At 40.6% G+C, this 22,850-nt stretch overlaps 1 protein-coding gene across 5 annotated transcripts in view; it reads left to right on the forward strand.

Moving 5' to 3' along the window:
- RTN4 (reticulon 4) overlaps positions 1 to 22,850 on the forward strand; it is a 96,152-nt gene that overhangs the window by 44,405 nt on the left and 28,897 nt on the right. For 3 of the 5 annotated variants that reach the window (XM_024215627.2, XM_029911904.1, XM_029911905.1), the window contains one exon: positions 22,044 to 22,251. In XM_024215627.2, the coding sequence (XP_024071395.1) occupies positions 22,044 to 22,251 (208 nt within the window). Of the gene's footprint in view, positions 1 to 11,267; positions 11,317 to 19,200; positions 19,298 to 22,043; positions 22,252 to 22,850 lie in introns of those variants that run through there. The other 2 variants (XM_024215634.1, XM_024215642.1) reach the window with 2 other exon arrangements.

Below are 22,850 nucleotides of genomic sequence, written 5' to 3' on the forward strand. Positions count from 1 at the left end.
CTAAAACTCAAAAGCCCATCAATTGTTTTCTTTAGACTAGCTTCCGCCTCCTTTGGCTATCGATACTGCTTCTGGCTTGGAGGATCAGGGCCTGTGACTAGGAATTCTGCATCAATTTTACCACATTCTATTTTATTCTTGTCCCATACCTCCTGATATTTCTCTGCAATTGCTAAAACTTCTGGGGGTCAAGCAGCCCATTCCAATTCCTCAGATGCCTTAAGGGCTGCTATTGGATAGCTGACTGAAATCTCCACAGGCTCCCTTGGGGTGCAAGGAGGCATTTCCCACAAAACCCTGTTAGCACAATCAACCAGCACTCTCAATTCCCTCAGAGCATCTATTCCTAGAATACCTTCTCCCCCCAAATCCATCAAGCCAAATTGCCCTTGACTCTTCTTCGTTCCCACACTATATGTGATTTTTTTACAGAAGGGGACGATGCTTTGTACCTCATTAAATCCCTGTAAGGTTTTGACTCCAGTCGGAGGTCCAAACAGGTGCTTATTTTGGGTACTAATTAGGGAGTAGGTGGCACCTGAGTCTACCGGTAAATTTTGTCCAAACGCCCCTCCTGCAAACTTCACATAAATCATGAACCTCCCCCACTCCACCAGTGTTTAATTGTGCCACAATTGGGGGATCCTGGGGCGCCCATCCTCCCTATAGGACAGCAATCGGTGGTGCACTGGCGCTTTTTCCTCGATGCTTGGCCAGTTCATGTTCTGCCAATTTCGCTAGGAGTTCAGCAGTAGGCAGCCAGTGTATCGTTTCCTTTTGCTCATATTTTAAAAGCTGCTTCCAAATTTCCCCACGCCATGGGTTCTGCCTCGTCCCTTATTGGGTCTGTCTCCTCTTTCCTTTTCCTGCGTGCTACTTGGAGGGGCTATAGCAGCCACCTTATCAGTTTTTCTTTTAGGAGAGTGGAATCCTTTTGGACCTCGGAGGCCTGCTTTGCTCTATTCTCAATATCTCTTGTTAGAACTGCTGCCGGATCCATATCCACTAAGGCCATACAAATTAAAGGGAGAAATCCTTGGATTGAAGCTTGTTTGAAAGGGAGGGCTGCAAAGTCTGGGTTAATGACATTTGTCAGCCCAGAATGTCTCCGTGCCAGTTTTTTTCTGCCTATATAACTTGCTACTCTCTCCCCGGACTGTTTCTTCTCTTGGTGAAATATAACTGTGGGGCTTTCTCCCAGGAAGAGGGTGTGTACTACTTCTCTCTGTACAATTATGTGCTTCTCTGTATCATCTGCTCCAGGGGGTGGCGCATCTGGATATCATAAGGGGGGCCCTGCAAAATCCTTGGGGAACATACAATCCCTGCATATAGCTGACACATCAGCCGGAGTGAATACAGCCATGCCAGATACTCTTACCATCCACCCCAAGGCTGTGCTCCTATTCAGCGGGCCAACTGATTTCTCTACTGCCCTAACCTGGTCAGGGGTAAAGGGTCTAGTCTCCAGCTGCTCCTCTGTTCCTCCCTGAGGTCCCCTTTTTGTGACAGAGGTATTGACTATGGGGGCTATTGGAGGAGGTCTATCCAGCTCTTCCAGTGATTCCTGTAGGGGACTATATGGAGACTGCCCGATGGGATCTAGGGTGAACTCACCAGGGTCCTTCAGCTCATAATTGCAATAAGGGGGTATGCATTGGGATCCTCCTCTTATTCTATGTCTTCCTCCCAACTACAATTCCCGCTGATCCCTGCCATGTTCCCCCTTTGCTCTCCCAACTGAGCCTTAAGGGCACAAATCAATCTCAGGCATTCCCCGTGGTCTGCCTGGCTTCTGCTTTCTGAATCCTGATAAAATACAGGCAGAGTCTGATCAGAAACAGTCAAATAAAAAAAGAGTCCCATTCAATTACATCATGTAATGGCAGACAGTTAAAAGGAGACAAGTTTTTAAAGTGCTTATTTACCAATGCTAGAAGTCTAACAATATTGTCAGACATATAGATGAACATAATTTGTTGAGGAAGAGTCAAGATGGTTTTAGTAAAGGGAAATCATGCCTCACCAATCTACTAGAATTCTTTGAGGGGGTCAACAAGCTTGTGGACCAATGGGATACAGTGGATATAGTGTACTTAGATTTTTCAGATAGCCTTTGACAAGGTCCCTCACCAAAGACTCTTACGCAAAGTAAGTTGCCACAGGATAAGAGGGAAGGTGCTCTCATGTATTGGTAATTGGTTAAAATATAGGAAACAAAGAGTAAATATAAATGGTCAGTTTTCGGAAGAGAGAGAGAGGTAAATAGTGGTGTCCCCAAGGTGTCTGTTCTGGGACCAGTCCTGTTCAACATATTCATAAATGACCTGGAAACGGGTAAATAGTGAGGTGGCAAAATTGGCAGATGATACAAAATTACTAAACTTAGGTAAGACCGAGGCAGCCTGCAAAGAGCTATAAAAGGATCTCTCAAAACTGGGTGACTGGGCAACAAAATGGCAGATGAAATTTCATGTTAATAAATGTAAAGTAATGCACATTGGAAAGCATAATCCTAACTGTACATATAAAATGATGGGGTCTAAATTAGCTGTTACCACTCAAGAAAGAGATCTTGGACTCATTGTGGATAGTTCTCTGAAAACATCCACTCAATGTGCAGCGGCAATCAAAAAAGCAAACAGAATGCTGGGAATAATTAAGAAAGGGATAGATAATAAGACAGAAAATACCATGTTGCCTCTATATAAATCCATGGTACGCCCACATCTTGAATACTGTATGCAGATGTGGTTGCCCCATCTCAAAAAAGATATATTGAATTGGAAAAGTTTCAGAAAAGGGCAACAAAAAGGAGTAGGGACATGGAATAGCTTCCATATGAGGAGAGATTAAGAAGACTGGGACTTTTCAGCTTGGAAAAGAGACGGCTAAGGGGAGATATGATTGAGGTCTAAAATCATGACTGGTGTAGAGAAAGTAGATAAGGAAGTGTTGTTTACTACTTCTCATAACACAAGAACTAGGGGTCACCAAATGAAATTAATAGGCAGTAGGTTTAAAACAAATAAAAGGAAGTATTTCTTCACACAACACACGGTCAACCTGTGGAACTCCTTGCCAGAGCATGTTGTGAAGTCCAAGTCCATAATAGGGTTCAAAAAAGAACTAGATAAATTCATGGAGGATAGGTCCATCAATGGCTATTAGTCAGGATGGGCAGGAATGGTGTTTGCCAGAATCTGTGAATAAGCAACAAGGGATGGATCACTTGATGATTACCCGTTCATTCCCTCTGGGGCACCTGGCACTGGCCACTGTCGGAAGACAGGATATTGGGCTTGATAGACCTTTGGTTTGACTCAGTAGGGCCATTATGTTCTCATGTTCACTTTTCTCTGAAGGCTTTTGTTGCTTGTTTGTGCTCTCCTATTCTCAGTTGCCATGGAACCTTTGCTCTTCTCTGATTATTATTTTGTCTATTTTCTTTGTTACTTAGAGCTTTTATACTAAATGTATACAAAGCATGTATGTGACTACTGATGGTTGTAATCAGAACATGATTACTTTGTTTTCAGACAGTTGCTAACAGGTAACAGTAAAATTTAGCAGTAAAAATGGGGATTTAAAGTAATATATACATGCCACATTGTCATTTCTGTAAAAACAAAAGGCCTATTTATGTCCCTAGCCTCTGTTTGCCAGAAGCTGGCAATGAGCGACATGGGATGGATCACTTGATGATTACCTGTTCTGTTCATTCCCTCTGGGGCTCCTGGCACTGGCCACTGTCGGAAGGCAGGATACTGGGCTGGATGGGCCCCTGGTCTGACCTAGTAGAGCCATTCTTATGTTCTTTAAAAGGGCTCTGACTGCAACTTTGCTCTCTGTGGTCTGCTGTGTCAACTCAGAAACTTCCTCCTGCAGCTTGCCACTGACCCTCTCACTGTCACACACCTGCTTCTGCATTCCTACAATCTGTGCTGCTTGTGTCAGAGACGTAGCTCTGAGAGCATCAGATTCTGCCTTCAAATTAATCACTTCACTTTCCTTTTCAGCTCTGATTCTTTTCAATTTCTGCACCTGGTCTTTTAGCCAATCTATCTCCTGATCCAGTGTTGTTGCAACCATCCACAACCCCTGCAAAACAGCCTTTTTCTTTGCCCTAACATTCAGACCTCCCCACCTTCCTGCACTAACCCAGATATCCCATTGCTTGTGGAGCTGCAGGAAGGCTCGGGGGCCAGTGAAGGCACCGTGCTTCCAGAGTCCATTACCCCCATACTTTTGTACAAAATCTGTCAGTCTGTTTCCCAACATCATTTTCAACTGTTCTTTCTTTCCAGTTGTTTCCCTGTCTCTGGACATAACTTCCTCCACTGGAGCAGGCAATCAGCCTGAGTTCTGAATCCAAGTAACGGAATGTATCGGTAAATTAACTCATGAACTGCGACACGGAAACTTGTAGGGAGCGACCCCACCCCGCTGTCTTTTACCTCCTATTGCAATGGGCAAACTACAAACTATTTGTACCATCCGTCTCCTTCCTCTCTACTATCCTCGCTGGGGCCTTCAAATTCTGTTACCTGGGGTTCTTTCAACCCAAAGCTCTTGGTAACTTACTCTTTGTGAGGTGGTGTCAGGAAATAAATCAGGGGAGACACGGCCATCCGACCGATAGATGGCTGGCACAAACAGGACAATACAAGAGTGCTTACACTTAAAGCTAAACTTTACTTAGTCTCAAGCACTTACATCTGCAACAGGTTAGTAAAACACCCCCAGCCCTCAATAATTACCAAAGCTGAGTGTGGCTCTCGAATGGCACAGCGGCAGAGGGAGAATTCCTGAAGAAACCCTCCCGAAGAGTCCAGCTAACTCATACTTCCCCCCTAATTTATACATTAGTAATACAATGACATGTCACTTAAAGAAAACTTGTTAAGCAAGCAGTTTTAGAGGTCAAGCAAGAGGTTTCCTTCTGGTCATCGATTAACCAGGTGTGTTTTTTTCAGAGTTTGCACGCCTTGAGGCCCTGTCAGACACATTCCTGAGGGCACATGGACAAACTTCCTGTTCTTCTAAAATTCATGTATCAGCAATTTCAACAGAATTCTTATCAGGAAGGACGCGGAGTCAAGCTGACCTTTCTATGGCACCTGAAACCCCCTCCCCTCCTGCCTTGGTTATGCTAAGGCTGCTGCATGGCCATTTTATGGCCTGCTAACTTGGCTGCTTTTAGCAATAAGCAATAGTGGGTTCAGGCACTTTATTGGTTTGCCAAAATCTCTCCGTACAGTTTGCACTTTCAGAAACTCAAGTATGTAACAATTACATTGAGAGGAATATCTGTAGATGAGGAGTTTGGTGCCACCTAGTGTTTGTAAATGAAAAGGGTAATTTAGTGGATATTTTTCACTCAACACAGTACTATACAAAGGCGTGACAAACTCCTAAGCAGAGCAGTTCAATAGGATATTGTCAAATAGCTTTGGTTTTCTTTCTTTATCTGAAATGCTCTTAGAAGTTAGGAAATGAAAAGCCCGTTACATTTCTTGATCCTCTTCCGTTTCCCAAACTTCGTTCACCCCTCTGTATATTTGAATAATACCTGCTTTTACTTACATAGTTTTATGAAAAATACTTGTACACCAGTAGTGTTTCCCTTAAGTGATGTTATTGTTTTTAATTTTTTAATCTTTCTGCCCTCCTGTTCCCCAGACACACAACGTACAAAGGCATTGAATATCATAAATGCCAGTTGAAACGTCAGTGGGAGACGTGGGTTTTTTGCACTTCTGGAAATCCGACCACTTATTTAGGTTCCTAACTTAAGCACCGGTTTCTGAAAATGTTTGGGTTTAATTTCCAGCTAAGAATTTCAATGCTTTTGTAGGTTTGTGTGCGTGTCTTGTTTGTGAACTTAAACCTGGCCAGGTGCATGTGGATGTAGTTCATACTAAATGCTGCCAGCATACCAGTACTTAAATCTCGATTATATTGGTCCATAGGAAGTAAAACTTAATTTGCAGACCAAATCAAAGTACTAAACAGCAATCCAAAAAGGCTGTTTAACTGTTCCAAATGCACTCTGATACTGTTAAAAATCATGAAACATCTGTTTTTACATAATGAGAGCACTAGTATGATACTTGCCTTGTGCAAGTCTATAACTAAAAACCAAATCATTTTATGTGAAGCTCAAAGCAAGAGAAATAACTAAGTGTTACCTTGAATCAACATTATCCAGTTACTCATCTCCATTGATTTCAAATACTCAAGTCTGTAGCACAGTCAAACATAAAGAGCAGCCCTGCACCTAAGCAGTACCATCACTGAAAGAAAGCTAACCCTGAAGAGGCTTCAAAATTGCTTTTGAGAAATACATTTTTACATTAAGGGTACGTCTTCACTACCCGGATCGGCGGGTAGTAATCAATCTATCAGGGATCGATTTATCGCGTCTCATCTAGACGCAATAAATTGATCCCCGAACGCGCTCCCTGTCGACTCCAGAACTCCTCCAGGGTGAGAGGCGGAAGCGGAGTCAACGGGGGAGCCGCGGCCTTCGATCCCGCGCCGTGAGGACGTGAGGTAAGTCGATCTAAGATACATCGACTTCAGCTACGCTATTCTCGTAGCTGAAGTTGGGTATCTTAGATCGATTTCTCCCCCCCCCCCCCAGTGTAGACCAGCCCTAAGTCGATCCTGATAAAATTTTCCTGCTCTAAGTGCCGTTCAGTTTGTATTATTGCCTCTACTACTGGCTGAAAGGTGAAAGGACACTTCTCAGTTAAGATGAAGAAGCAGAAGAAGTGTTTTCCGTTGAAACTGTTCTGAGTGTACATATCTGCAGAATTTCCTTATGGATGGAAAACTTTGTGAATTTTAATTATGAAATGAGGCCAATAGTAGTGCCTATTACTTAGCATTATGCAGTCATTCTGTGGTAGTTCACTTCAACCTGCATCACCCCTGCTATTCTACTTTTTGGTCTCTCCTGAGCAGCAGCTTCCCCTTATGCTGGCTTTTGTGATAAATAGTCTTGAAATGTTAGTTTAATTAAGGACTTAATTTAGATGACCAAACACATTTTGGATCACAGTTGTCCAGAGGCAGAAGGCTAGACCACTTCCTGGTCTTTAGGACTCTCTATTAATAAGCATTCTATAGTTGCAGGATTGAGAAGCTGTAGAGTTTTTGGTAATGTATACATTAACATTTGGATTTTCATAAGCACTGAGTGTTGGACTAACTCTGTTTCCGGAGAAGTCAGTGGGCATTTTACATTTAACTTCAGTGGGAGCAGAGTTAGTCCAATGCAGAATGCTTTGTAAAAATCCCACCCTAAATTATGGCAAAAGAAAGCCATAAGAACTGTTCTAGTATAGAAATGCCACTTTAATTCTAGCAGCTCTAGATGAGCTAGTCAGTAGCTTATGACTCAGAAACTTCATGGCAGCATGGGAGCAATTTTCAAAGAATGTAGCTATGTATAATAGGAGAACCTGTTGTGAATCTCAAAGTTGCACCTGTTTTAGATATGTAGTACTTGAAGCCATTACTTTATAATTTGCTTGTTGACTGAGTAGCTATCTTTGTTTTATTTAAGTCTTGATGCTGAAATATACTTTAACATTAATATTTAATAGCCATCTATCATTCCATAATAAAAATTCAAGTGTTAAGATCCATTTTGCGTGTATATGGGAAGTATGTGGGCGGGGGGGAGAGCTGTCTGAAATTAGTAATTACTGAGGGCATAGATTTGACTGTACAGAGGATTTAGACTAAGGCCTGGTCCCCACTAAGCCCCCACTTCGGACTAAGGTACGCAAATTCAGCTACGTTATTAACGTAGCTGAATTCGAAGTACCTTAGTCCGAACTTACCGCGGGTCCAGACGCGGCAGGCAGGCTCCCCCATCGATGCCGCGTACTCCTCTCGCCGAGCTGGAGTACCGGCGTCGACGGCAAGCACTTCCGGGATTGATCCGGGATCGATTTATCGCGTCTAAACCAGACGCGATAAATCGATCCCAGAACATCGATTGCCTGCCGCCGGACCCTCCGGTAAGTGTAGACGTACCCTAAATGACTGCAAAGAGAAGGAGGAATAAATATTGTACATGTAGAGAATAAAGGAAAAGATCTGAGTACAGGGGTAAGGAAGTGAGAAGGGTCTGTCCAGGAAGCTAATGAAGCAATAGTGACTTCTAGTGCACCTAGTGTGCTCTTTGTGTCGTGTGTGTATTAAAACACAAAGAACAAGAGAGAAAAAGGGACAGATTTTAATTGTACACTTACAAGAATTTTACCACTGGCTACAAGAGATACCACAGCATCAAGATTGTTTACTAATTTTAAATGATTAATAAAGTTTATATCTGTTCTAAATTACTGTAGGTGAGAAGGGTAAGTGTCAGCAGCAGAAAATAAATAATTGTATGGACACTAAAGTGAGTACAGCTTTATCATGCTTAAGAGTTAAACCATTTAAATAATAATAATAATAATAATAGTACCTAGCTCTTACATAGCAGTAACAACAAAAAATTATATCTGGCTTCAGAAAGCAAGAATTTAGGAATTGCCTTCTTCCAGGCTAAAAAGATAGTTGGTCTAGGGCTCTGATAACAGCAAAATCTGTGTGCTGGTTGGTGACTAATGTTCCTGAGTGCTGAAGAGAAGCTGTCGCACACCATGCGTGTCAAGCTTAACAAGGGGTCAGTTTTGGGTGGTTTTTAACGGAGTTCATCTCAAGTGAGAGGAAAACAGGAAAAGATGGTAAAGCTCATTTTGGTGTAGTAACCAGCCTACCTTCAGTTACAGTTTGGTAACTGAAGATAAGATCTGAGGGAATGTATATAGCTGTGAATATAAAGATTATGGTAATGTTAAAGTGAATAAAATTTAGATGTCTGTTATGCCTATTAAGTCTAAAACTACAGATGCAAACCTAAATTCAGGAGGCATTTTATTCATAGTAACTGAGTGCAAATCAGTGTAAAGTCATGTCTAGGACTACTTTGAGTAGCTTTCTGATAAGCTTGGTCTGTGCAAGATAACATTTTACAATACGAGAGATTTACACATTCTGCAGAGGAAGCTGAGTATTAAGATGCAAATCGCTAATTTAGCACCAGCCGCAAGAGCACACTTTGATATAATTTTATGAATGTCTCTTTCTGGTTTTTATAATATGACACATCAAGTCTTGGCTATGTTTCTAAACAGCATTGGGGAACTTCTTGTCATGCTCAGTATTGATAAACCCAAGTACTCAGAAATCATGACTCAAGTGCAAAAAACCATGAACATTTTAAAATATTTGGGATTCTTCTGGATTTTGAGCCTTCAGGTTTTATTTGTGTCATGTTTTCAAGCTTTTCTAACCCTAATGGATGTGGAGAAACTTACTCATTTTTAAAATTCAGATTTGTGATTCCTGGATTGGGGGCTTTAAGAATAACTCAAAATATGATAAAATCATGAGCATCTCTGCATGCTGGTAAAATAACTGGCTGTAAGATTGTTTACATGTGGTAGGAAAAACCTTTTTACACTAATACTTCTACATTAAGTACTCTTGGGGAATTCTGCACCACTGCATGCACACAGAATTCATGTGCCCCGCAGAATTTTTTTTCTCCACAGAAAAGTGCTGCAGTTACATTTTTTGCCCACCGTGGGCTGCTGTGGCACCATAACAGAAAGCAGCTGCTCCTGCCCAGCAGCAGCCCCAGCTGTGGATAGGGAAGAGAAGAGGCCAGGTTAGGAGGCACAGGGTATGGGGGAACGGACAGCGTGGGACACATGGGGCTGCTGGAGGGTCACAGGCTAGGTTCAGAAGGGCTGGGGGCGGGACAGACTGGGTCGGGGGCTGAATGGGAGATGGCAGCACCATATGGGGACGGGGAGATGGGTGCAGGGACACATGCTAGAGGGGGTGGCTGAGTGGGGGTGCAGGGACACATGGGGGGAGGGCAGATGTGCCTGACTGAATGAAAGAGGCTAGGTGTCAGCCAGGGTCTGCATGGGGGAGGCTCCCTAACAATCCTAACCCTAGTCACAACCCTAACCCTCTTCCTCCTCCTTCCCACCCTCCAAAAAAACCCTGTTCCATACTTCTCCCACCCACATCCAACAACCCTCCAAGTTCACACCCAGGATCCTTCCCAGCAATTATTTCTCTCTCCCTCAGCTCCTCCATTACCCCTGACTCTCCCAAGCCTTTGCATTGCTTCTGAGAGGGGTGGGAAATATGGTTCTTTATTGTAGTTTAAATGAATTATTATTCAAAGTTCTGTATTAATAGGCCTAGCAAGGAATCTATTTGTCAAAAAATATTTCCTGAATCTTTTATGTTATCTGTATTGTTACAGACATACTTGCTGGCAGGTATTTTGAAATGAATCACCAAAATAATGGAAACTGGTATGATTATATTGTGGCTTTTTCGTCAAATAAAATATGCAGAATTTTGCAGAATATTTAATTTTTTGGCGCAGAATTCCCCCAGGAGTAAATAAGGTATAAATAAAGAATGAGTTAAGGATTAAGGCTATTGGAAGGTATTTCTGGTATTGAGATTTCCTTCAGTCTCTTTGAGCTTTTAACTACTTCATTAGAGGTGTAGACAGAATGATAAAGCACTTCGTATTTCCTACTTTCCCAGGGAAAATGAAATCTATAGTTGACAAAAATATTAAGGTTATAAAGAAATCTGCATAGGTGTGAGGAAGGGAAAGACAGATTTTGTAGAAATGTAAATGTAAACTTTCACCTTTCCATTTTTTCATAAGAGCAAACCATTTTGAGTTTGTCTGGTGAAGTCTTGCTCTGAGCATGAATTTTATAACTTCTGGCAATGTGACAAAAAAGCAAGATTGAGGTAGTTTAGCTTTGTTGCAAAAGCCTCTGTGTAATGTTGTAGTATTGATACATTTCAAGTTTAGACTAGCTGCTTTGAGGAAAAGCTGATTTCCTTTGTACTGGAGATTCCTTTCCCTACCTTCCCCACTCCCTTTGTTCTGTGTGGTACTAGCAGCAAGAAAATGGTTGCAACACTAAAGAGATTTATCTGAAGAATTAGTGCTGGAGTATTAGTAGCTTAGTTACAGATTGCACTGCATCAGTCTTCTTCACACCCAGAAGACAGTCATGTGACTTAAGTCCTGCTGCAATTGTGCAGCAGACAAGACTGCAGACCTCTGTGGAAACTGATGTTTCATATTTCAGACTGTAGATTTCTCCAATTGCAGCTATTCTATTGGTATGCATAATTGATAATCACAGCTGGAGGGTAGATCGTGAGGAGAGATGGACAGTCAGCTGAGCAGTTGGAAAGATAAGGGTATTTGCTGTTTATTTAACATTTTTATTAAGCTAAACATGCTGTGGTTTATTTTTCAGTAAATGAGACTTGTAGCATAGATATTTTTAAAGTTGTAAGACGTGGTGAAGTATGTAAAAATGCTAAATGTCTAGGGTAAAAGGAATAAATGATGACCAATACAAAGTAACAAAATTATTTAAAAAAGAAAAATAGCCTATATAACACACTGCAAATATCTTAGCTGGTTAGATTTTTGCAGTCCTACATAGCATAGCACAGAATAGCTTGGTTCAGTGTGTACTGCACAAATGTCAATGCAGCCCTGATTTAGCCAATATGTTGCTTTCAAAGTTTTTAAGTCCTGTTAATTGTTAATGCAATCAAATTGTTAATCTAATGAGGTTAAGTGTGTCTGTGTGAAGTATAATCTATGCTGTGTTGGTCTCAGGATATTAGAGAGACAAGGTGGGTGAGGTAATACCTTTTATTCTCAAGCTTACACAGAGCTATTCAGGTCTGGAAAATGTACTCAAAGTGTTGCAGCTAAAGGCAGGATAGAACATATTGTTTAGCCTAAGTAATTAACACACATGTCAAGGGACTGTGGCGGGTTTGGTCACAGAGACCCCCTTTGGGCTGTCACCTGACGTGCTGGAATTACCTCTGAGCCTGTTTTCCACTGCCAGCTTGGAATTCCAGAACCCTGCCTTGTTGAGCCAGACATGCTAGTCTGCTACAACACAGATCCAGGTCTGGTCCACGCCCCCAAATCTGCAGACTTTAACCAAAAACTCCTCAGCAAGTCACTTATCTCCAGCAACCAGACACCCAGTTCCCAATGGGATCCAAACCCCAAATAAATCCGTTTTACTCTATATAAAGCTTATTCAGGTTAAACTCATAAATTGTCCGCCCTCTATAACTGATAGAGAGAGATGCACAGCTGTTTGCTCCCCCAGGTATTAATCACTTACTCTGGGTTAATTAACAAACAAAAGTGATTTTATTAAGTATAAAAAGTAGGATTTAAGTGGTTTCAAGTAATAACAGACAGAACAAAGTAAGTTACCAAGCAAAAGAAAACAAAACACGCAAGTCTAAGCCTAATACATTAAGAATCTGTTTACAGGTAAAATCTCACCCTCAGAGATGTTCCAATAAGCTTCTTTTGCAGACTAGATTCCTTCTCAGTCTGGGCCCAATCCTTTCCCCTGGTATAGTCCTTGTTCCAGCTCAGGTGGTAACTAGGGGATTTTTCATGACTGGCAGCCCCCTTTGTTCTGTTCCATCCCCGTTTTATAGCTTTGGCCCAAGGCGGGAATCTTTTGTCTCTCTGGGTCCCCACCCCTGCTTCTAAATGGAAAACCACCAGGTTTAAGATGGATTCCAGTACCAGGTGACATGGTCACATTATCCTGTGAGACCCCAAGCCTCCATTCTTTCTGGCCTGACTCACAGGAACACAGGAAGGCTTACAAGTAAACAGAGCCATTTACAACCAATAGTCCTGGTCAATGGGAGCCATCAAGTTTCGAAACGACCATTAATGGCACACACTTTGCATAATTACAATAGGACTTCAGAGTAATACTTCATATTTCTAACTTCAGATTCAAGAATGATACATTCATACAAATAGGATGAACACACTCAGTAGATTATAAGTTTTGTAATGATACCTTACAAGAGATCTTTTGCATAAAGCCTATTCCAGTTACTTTATAGTCACATTCATAAGCATATTTCCATAAACATATGGAGTGCAATATCACAGGGACCATTCAAGGTGACATGGCCTATTAACACCTGTCCAGTCATATAGGTGAAAGGGGGGGAAAAACTGGAAGAGGGGGGAGTTAAATGTGTTATAGATTATTGTAATAAGCCATAAATCCAATATCTCTGTCCAGTCCATGTTTTTAGTGTCTAGCAAAGTTAAGAATTTAAGTTCTCAGGCTTGTCTTTTGAGGATGATGTGCAGGTTTCCTTTGAGGATGAAGACTGAGAGATCAGATAAAGAGTGAACACTTTGTGAAAAGTGTTCACCCACAGATGATATGGTGTTTTTGTTTTTTATCATTTTTCTGTGTGAGTTCATTTAAGAGCATAGTGATTGTCTAGTTTCACCCACACAGTTGTTATTTGGGCATTTAGTGTACTGGATGAGGTACACCACATGTGATAGGCATGTGTAGGACCTACGGATCTTGAGAGTTGTGTTGTGGGGGATGTTGATGATCATAGAAATTTCATGGTGTTGTAATTGTAGGGGTCCTGACCCAAAAAGGAGTTGTGTGTGAGGTCGCAAGGTTATTGTCGGGGGGGGGGGGGTTGCGGTACTGCTACCCTTAGCACCACCGCCAGCAGCAGTGCAGAAGTAAGAATGGCATAGTATGGTATTGCCACCCTTATTTTTGTGCTGCTGTCTGCAGACCTGGGCCCTCAGTCAGCAGCCGCCACTCTTCAGCCACCCAGTTCTGAAGGCAGCGCAGAAGTGAGGATGGCAATACTTGGACCCTCGCCGTAAAATAACCTTGTGACCCCCCCCCCCCCCCCCCCCCCCCAAAAAAACCCCTTCCCCCCCCCCCCCCCCCCCGCAATTTGAGAAACACTGGTCTCCCCTGTGAAATATGTATAGTATAGGGTAAAAGCACACAAAAGATGAGATTTCACAGGGGAAGACCAGATTTCATGGTCCGTGATGCGTTTTTCATGGCCGTTAATTTGGTAGGGCCCTATGCATAGTTGTCTGTAGGGGTCCATCATTGGAGATGATCATGGTGTCCAGGAAGTTGGTGCTAGTGTGGGAGTGTTCTAGAGAGAGTTTAATGGATCAGTGTGATGGTTGTTGAAGTTGTGATGGAAATCTGTTTAGGTCGTTTGTCCAGAGGATGAAAATATCATTGATGTATCTCAGATATATCATTGGTTTCATGGTGCATTTGTCCAGATATTCTTCTTCAAGATGGCCCATGAAGAGGTTGACATATTGGGAAGCTATCCTAGCACCCATGTAATTTAGTCATTTAATGAGTACTAGGGAGAAGCACAGTACAGCAGACGTTCTCTTTTTATAGTCTATTTATATTGTATCCTTTAAAACATTGATTGTTTACAATCTTTCTTACTGGATCACAAATAATTATTTTTATGACTAAATTTCAGAATTTGCCAGCATAATCTACAATAGTTTTAGATAAATAAGTAGTTAGGCTTAAAATAGTGTGACCTTTGTCCAGTAACCACCAATCTGCAATCACCCTTCTGAATCTCTCTGAATCATTTAGAAGAATTTAAGTCCTATTTGTATGTGAGAGCTTCAGATTTTGTCCTGTTGATAAGCTTTTTAGATCTACAAACTCAAAGAAATAACTTCTTAAGGTTGGTACTGGTATGTCCAAATTTGACTATTTTTATAACTGGCTTTCCAAGTTCATACGGGTTTTGGATTGTTCCCCCTCCCTCCCAATATATGCCAGCTGCCTCACACCCACGAGGTACCCTACAATAACCACCTGCGCATACATATGTGGATAAGGGAGGAAAAAACCTTCAGTCAGGTCATAACTTCCAGTTTTTAAGTCTTTTATTAGAGGTTCAAAATTTATAAAGCATGGAAAATCCTTACTAGTATCATTTGCAATGTTTAGGTTATATAGTAAACAGTATTGCCCACCTCAAGCATTCAAAACTCCATGTGATAGGCAAAAAAAAAAAAAAAAAAGACTTCCTTAAAAAAATTTTGTTTTGTTTTTTTCATTTGCCTTCAAATTTTTGAGTCTTTAGGGTACTCCCAGGCCATGTTTTCAAGTTTTTTTCCGCAACCATGGGAAACTTACTTTTTCCCCTCCCCTACCCTCTTTTTCTAAATGAATGCTGAGACTCGCATGTAATCATTCCAGAATATGGGGCTCTAAGAAAAACACCAAATATCACGAGACTTGCAGTGTGACCTTTTCCCCTCCTTACCCCCTAAATAGTCATACTGGTGCAATCCACTACAACAGTAGTGTGGACACCGTTATAGCAGTATGTCTTATTTCCCTTCCTGTAAGCACAAGCTACACCAGTATAAGCACTCTTATACTGATATAACTGCATCCACACTGGGGAAGTTGTACTGCTTTAATTATACTAGTATAGTAATTTTTGTGTAAAACAAAACAAAAACCCCATACCCACAAATTTGTGTTTTTTTTTTTTTTTTTAATGTAAAGTCATTTATTTACATAACATTTCAAACTGTACATTTTCAGCACAATCTCCTTACATGGGCTTGAGGGGAGGTCTCAGTGTTGCACAAGCAGGTCTGAATCTGGGCAGAGGGGCATGGTCCTTTCAGGCCTCCCAGAAACAGTTCTTCAACTCCTTGCTATGGATGGCACAGCTGACGCAGTAGTTCAGCTTTAGATAGAGCTTGGTCAGCATGTACGAATCAAATTAGGGAGACAAAGTGAGCTGGGAAAAGCAGGTTGACAAATCACTTCCATTTTACTCTGCTTTTTCAACTATACGTCCTGTGTCATTGCTTTTAAGTCTCCACCTAGGGACTGGGTAAGTTCTTGAAACCTGTTAGTGCTGTTCATGATAAGGCTTGCTACAGGAGATGGAGATATCTCACTTTACAGGGGACATGTGTTTCTATCCTGCTTTCCTCTAGTATTCCAGGCTCTGCTAATCTGCAAAATATGCAGCGAAGTCCAAAAACTGGTTAGACCAGTAGTCTGGTCCCAAAATAAATATATCTTTTGACATACCCACCTGCGTTTTTTTTTTTTTTTTTTTTTTTTTTTTGAGTGGGGAGTTTTTAAGCTTGTTTACCTGGAAAGATCAAATTTAAAACTAGAGAACATTTAGAAGCTTCATTGTACCTGGGATTTTCAGTTTAAACCAGAACATGCTAGCAAAACTCAGCTGAATTTAGGGCAGGTCTAGACAGTTTGTGTACTGCAATAATTCTATGGGTTTACAAGGCGATATAGGTATAGCAGTGATGCAGTTACACCTACATAGTTTATTTAGGTAAATTTGCCTAACTGCATCCACACTAGTAGGTTGTACTGTTATAATATCTCACTTTCTAAACAGGTGGGATTACACTGATACAAAAACTGGGGGTATACCAGTCCTTAAAGTTGTCTGAGGACTAAGTAATGAATATTCATATGCTCAAAAATTCAGTTTTTTTTTAATCACAGTACTTCACATTTGTCCATATTGAATTTCATCCTATTTACTTCAGACTTTCTCCAGTTTGTCCAGATCATTTTTGAATTTTAATCCTATCATCCAAAGCACTTGCAACCCCTCCCAGCTTGGTATCGTCCACAAACTTTATAAATGTACTCTCTATGCCCTTGTCTAAATAATTGATGAAGATATTGAACAGAACTGGGCCCAGAACTGGACGCAGAACTGGTCCCTGTGGGACCCCACTCGTTACGCTCTTCCAGCTTGATTGTGAATCACTGATAACTACTTTCTGGGAATGGTTTTCCAACCAGTTATGCCCCCACCTTATAGTAGCTCCACCTAGGTTGTATTTCCCTAGCTTGTTTATGAGAAGGTCATGTGAGACAGTATCAAAAGCCTATGGGCTTGGCTACACTTGTAAGTTAGGGCGCCCGGGGCTGCTTTAATGTGCTTTAACTCCTGAGGTGTCTACACTGGCAAGGCACATAGAGTGCCTGGACTCTGCAGCTGGTTCGCTCCTGGTAATTCACGAGAAAGCATAAAGCTTGCTGCACCCTGGCTGAAACGCCCAGGCGTCAGTGTGGATGATGTGTTGCATTACTTTTGATCCCTGCAATGAGCTCTGGGAGAAATATGGCTCTTTGACTTTACAATGCTCTCAGAGCAAATGTCAGGGAGTTTAGTGCTGCTTCTCAGGGCTTGTCTACATGGGAACAGGCAGGAAAATTAATCTGAATTAACTAAAGGTGTTAATCTGAACATGATTCATTGAACCACATTAAATCCCCATGTGGATGCTGCTGTTCAGAATTCAAGTGGTGTTAATTCACTTGAATTCTGAATGAGGGTATTCACCAGGGTTTAATGTATCCACTGCAGTTTAATGTATCCACTTCAAATTCACACCGTTAGTTAATTTGGATTAACTTTCCTGGATGTCCCTGAGTAGATAAGCCCATATAATAGAAGGGCCAGTCTACACTACAACATTTTGAGTGTACCCCTATGGTGTCATTCCACTTACAGCAAGCTTAAAATCAATCATGGGACATGAGACAAGGTCATAGGTCAACAGAGTGGAGTTTTGTAGCTGATTGGACGAAGCCATACGTTACCATATTATTGAATCATTTTAGGGCCTGTCTACATCATAATTACATTTGAGCTGGGGATCTGGTTACAACACTGTTCCAGCTTGCAGTATAGAAGGGACTTTAACTGTCTTCTGCAACATTGATTGCTTTATTCCCATTATGGAAGATGAATAAGATCTCATCTGGAATACAGATGGAATTGTGTTGTAGCTAGATCCTCTGATTTCCTAGTAATTGTGATACAGACAGATCCTCGCAGAACAGTAAAGATCAGAAATGTATCGTGATTTTGTTATATGGTTTAAAGTCATCTTGTCCCATTCAGAGCCAGGAGCAAATCAGGTTATAACACAATTCAGGGTGAGTGCTCTTATAACTATTATCAATGCACACATTTTACTAATGTATGTATCCATCCCTTAATTTAAATATGAGCAGCACTAGACCGAAGGCTTTCATTTCAGTGAAAGGGGCAATGAGATCAGTTTCTTTCTGGTACAGTCGCAAAACTCACCACCATCTTGCAGTCACTGTTGTCTTGGCTTAATTTTTTGTGAATGGTTTTATTGGTAAATATTGGTTTAAACCAAGGATCTTTAGGCCTCAGTAACCTGCAAAATCCTGTGAAGTAGCCCACAGAGGAAGTGGCACAGTCCTGCTTCTTCATTCTTGTCAGCCTCTCTTTTGCAGCTACTTTGATCCCTCGCTGGTAGCTCTTTCTTGGCTTTGACTGTCTAATGCTTTTCACAGAAGATGCTGCAATTTATGAAAACCTGTGTGGTACTTCCTCAGAAGCAGAATGAGGCAGCCAAGCCTAGAAGGCATGATGGCCAAGCTTCTAGCCCACAAATGGCCCGATCATATTTGTTCTCTAGCCTGTTTGGATACCCCTGGTTTAAATAAAAACAGCAGCTTTATTTTTTACATCTATTTTTTTCTAATGGTCTTTTAAGCAGAAAACCTAACATTTTGGAATTCATGTATATATTTAACTTTTAATTTGCCTTACTGGAAAATGATGCTATAGTAAGGGGTAACATAAGACCTTCATAAGAATGTGCCCGTATAAGGTACTATCATAATACGTATTGTAGATGGTTGATTTGACAAAAATATTGCACCCTAAAGCTGCAGATGTTCAGCGCTTCTTCATAGAGTCCCATGTTAGTACACTAGCAATTGTAAAATCAGGCCGAAAAATGGCAGTTGTCTGCAGCTGTGAATTTTTTTTTTTAACTGGTATTTGAATGAAACAGTCATCAAGAACTTCAACTTAACTGTTAGACTATAGGAGGGTATTTGAGAAATGTTTCCTGATTCATGCATTCAGTCTCTTAAATGGGATGTGATTTTGTCCTTTCTTTGTTCATTCCTTTTTTCTAAATAGAATCTTTATTTGGCCCTGAAATCTTTTTTTCGCTAGATGTAGAATGTTTACTTGTCCGATTCAGTTGCAAATATCTATTTTTTAAATATTTTTTTTTAATACTTTAACTGCATTCCAAGGACTTACTGGAGAAACAGCTATTGGCTGAACACTTAAAGCATTCTGTGTTAGTCTGTGAAGCTTCTAACTGTAGTAGTGAGACGGCAGGCAGTTGCGTATATCAGTTGACCTTTGAATACCCTAGCCGGAAGTGAAAAGGTTCTGGCTTGTCAGCTGTACAAGATCTGGGTGCATGCAGGCAAACTCAAGATGGATGCCAAAATTGGTTAGTTCTTTTTTGTTTTAATATATATACATGAATTTAAAACTCTCTTGTGAATCCTGAGGCTTTTAATTTGTTCAAAAGACAAAAACAGTTTCTTGTGGCTCATTTACTTTTTGAGAGAGGATTTTCAGGTCAAATATATAAGCGCTTGTTTTTGTCACAAAAACAGCTATTGAAACTGTTCAGCCTTAAAAATAAGAACCTGTGATAGGAAAGGCTTCAGAGAATTCAGCAATCAGCCTCTTATCACGGCATTTGCGTTAAAGGCAAAATGTAATTGGATGCGTTCTGCATGTGAGGCATGGATGCTAGCAGTACTATTTTTAGATGTGCCAGATGACAATTCATGCTTACCATATGTAGACAGCTGCACTTGCTTTAGATTAGGCCTGGAATACTTACGTTGAAGGGCTGTAATTGTAGTTTACACAAGTGTAAATTTAAGCAAACACAATTAGCATAAGGAAGGATACTGTTTGGAGTGTCCCTGAGTATATTTATCTTTTGTGGGTATACTGTGTTTAAAGCCAGCACGCTGTTTTCACTAATATACAGTTTGGATTTTCTAAATTACCTTCTCTTGGAGGTGTGGGGGAATTTAAAGCAGCTTTTACCTTTTATCAGTCACATGGACTAAAAGTTACAATTCAATTTTGTAATTGTTTTACAACATTGAATTTTTTTAGAATGTTTACTGTTTCAATTTGCAATAGTGTATACATGTGGGATTAGCATTGGGGTTTATATGGTACTTCTCATTTTGAATGGGACAGGGCAGAGTGTATGTGGGGGAAATGTAAAATGAAAATACAGTTCCAGCTCCAAATGAAAGAAGGGAGTAGATTGGTGACTTCAATCTTCAGTCATTAATGAACGAAGTATTTGAAGCTAGGGCGCTAGCTTTTTGGAAGACACTATACAAATGGACCCTCATGGACTACCCCAATTTTAGAATATCTCCCTTTCCAGTGAATGTTACTGGGAATGTTCATGATTGCTGAATTATTGCCATTACACTTGTTATAATTTTTAACTGTGCAGATGTAGTCCTTTACCACTGTTACAAACTGGCCCTATAAAGAGACAATGACACACTATTAATGCAGATCTTAAAATAAAAAAATCATGACAATGAAGCTATTGTACATATATATGAAAATTGTCAATATTTTTAGAAGTTTCAAAGCTTGCTTTCCAACACCAGCTGATTAGTTCAAATCTTGTATTGAAATGATTTCATAATGTTGAAAGGAAGGCTTCAGTTCCAAAAAAGCTTATGCATGTGCACTTGTATGAATAATTCTATTGGCTTTAATGGGACTATGTATGATAGTAAAGTTATGTCTACACAGGTATTAGCGGAATCTGGCCCTAAGGTAGCACATAATTATTTAAAGCTAGTGCATGCAAATTTCCATCAGATTATACATACAACCCCATGTTATTTCAACTGCGTGTTCTGAATTAATATAGGGATTTGTTCTGGATTGTGGTTGTTTTGTCGTTAGAGTAAAATTCTTAAGGTAGACAAGATGCTATTGGAGTGCTAAGCTCACATAAAGCTTAACACAACCAAATTCAGGAAGATAAACAGATGTCCTGGTGGTTTTAGAACAGATAATAAACATAGTAGTGCTTCACATTTTGAAAAGACTAGATAACTAGCTAACATTATTTATAATGCTAATAAAGCTTTTTTCTTTTACCTTTTTTTATATTGAGCTCTATATCTAATAAATTTTATATACTCACTATTGATGGAGAGGGAAATCAGCTGTGAAGTTAGGCAACTCAAAACTCACCCATGACCATTTCCAATTACATAGCATTGAGAAGTGTATAAAACCCAGTTAGATCAAATACTCCTGCATGCTACGATGGAGGTTCTCACTAAATCTGTGATACTTCACTTAAAAATGCAGCAGACTCAAACCCAGAGGAAACTTGATATTTTAACCCAGTGACCAGACTAATTGCTCTTTGGGTAAATCTTTGAACAGTAATACTAAAAATGGCATCATGTGTTTCTATGGTTATATAGAAAATATATGCTCAGTTTACAAATAAACATTTTGCCCATCATTGGCCTGCAAATTTAGCTTTGATTGGATATCAAACTGGGTTCTCTCAAGGTCCCGTCCTACATTTCCATGATTGTTCCTAACTTTGCATCATCATCACCAGTAGAAAAGGTTATGCAAGCCCAATGATGCCTTCAGTTATATTTGTGTAACCAGCCCCATTGTCTTAAAATGCTGCCCTCAGTGATACGTGTGCACTTGCCATCATTGGGTTTACACAGGTGTAGTGGTTTCAAATTCAGTAAACAATTCTGTTGATTAGCCTCAAGAAAAATAGAATCTCTCTTAGCTGTTGGGTGCACAGAGGTACAGGAATAAAAAGCAGTAAAAACTTGTCACTGATGTGAGCAAGTATGGCTTGGAATGCTCACGAAGAGCAGATTAATTAAGATTTCATTTTGACGTAGTCTCTTTTCAGGGCAGAACTGCACTTGAATTTTAGCAAATGCATTTTGGGTAATTCCAACAATCCAGAGTCTAGTGTAAAACCAGTTCTAACTCTTCCCAGAATGCTTATTGTTTATAATTAGAAACTTCTAATAATGTAGAAATATGAGATACTGGGTTCAATTTTTTAAGATGTCATATTCAGATAAAACAAATATACACTTGTCGTATGTATGTAAGAGGTCTTGTATTCTAATTTCAGTCCTTTTAACTTTTAGTTGTTGACCTCCTTTACTGGCGAGACATTAAGAAGACAGGAGTGGTGTTTGGTGCCAGCTTGTTCCTGATGCTTTCGTTAACAGTATTCAGCATTGTGAGTGTGACAGCTTACATTGCCTTGGCCCTTCTTTCTGTGACTATCAGCTTCAGGATATACAAGGGAGTTATCCAGGCAATCCAAAAGTCCGATGAAGGCCACCCATTTAGGTGAGATTTTTCTTTAATACCAAATACGTGGTTGTTGGAATAGCACTACAGATTCAGCTAACTGCATTTGAATATATATACGGTACCAGTGCATGGCAATGTAAAACAGCCTCAATACTGTACAATCTATCTCTCTCAACTGTAGCTACTCTCAAACATGATTGGGATTTTCACAAAATAATTTCATAGAATGGACACAAGAAATGGTAATAAAAATGAACTAAGACTGTCTGGCATAGTGTATTTCTTCAAAAAGTCAAGACAGACTCCAGTAGCACTGTAAAACTTGATATTCCGTATATATTTGTTCATTAGGCTGTTTATAAGCCGACCCCCCAAGATGGTTAGGTTAAAAATAGCAAAAACCGTATGACCCTCTCATAAGCCGACCCTATATTTCAGGGGTTGGCAAACTTTGACTTCCGGCCCGTTAAGGTAAACCTCATTGGCTGGGAACGGTGAACCGTGGCCACCAGGGCCGGCTTTAGCAAGAGCGGGGCCCTATTCCTGGGGGCGGGGCTTGCTGCAAGCCCCACCCCCAGGAATCGAGCCGCGCTCCGGCCAGGGTTGCCGGGCTTGGGTCCGGCCCGGAGCCGCGC

This window comes from Terrapene carolina, unplaced genomic scaffold (assembly GCF_002925995.2).
Source record: "Terrapene carolina triunguis isolate 2854851 unplaced genomic scaffold, T_m_triunguis-2.0 Scaffold132, whole genome shotgun sequence".
NCBI lineage: Eukaryota > Metazoa > Chordata > Testudines > Emydidae > Terrapene > Terrapene triunguis.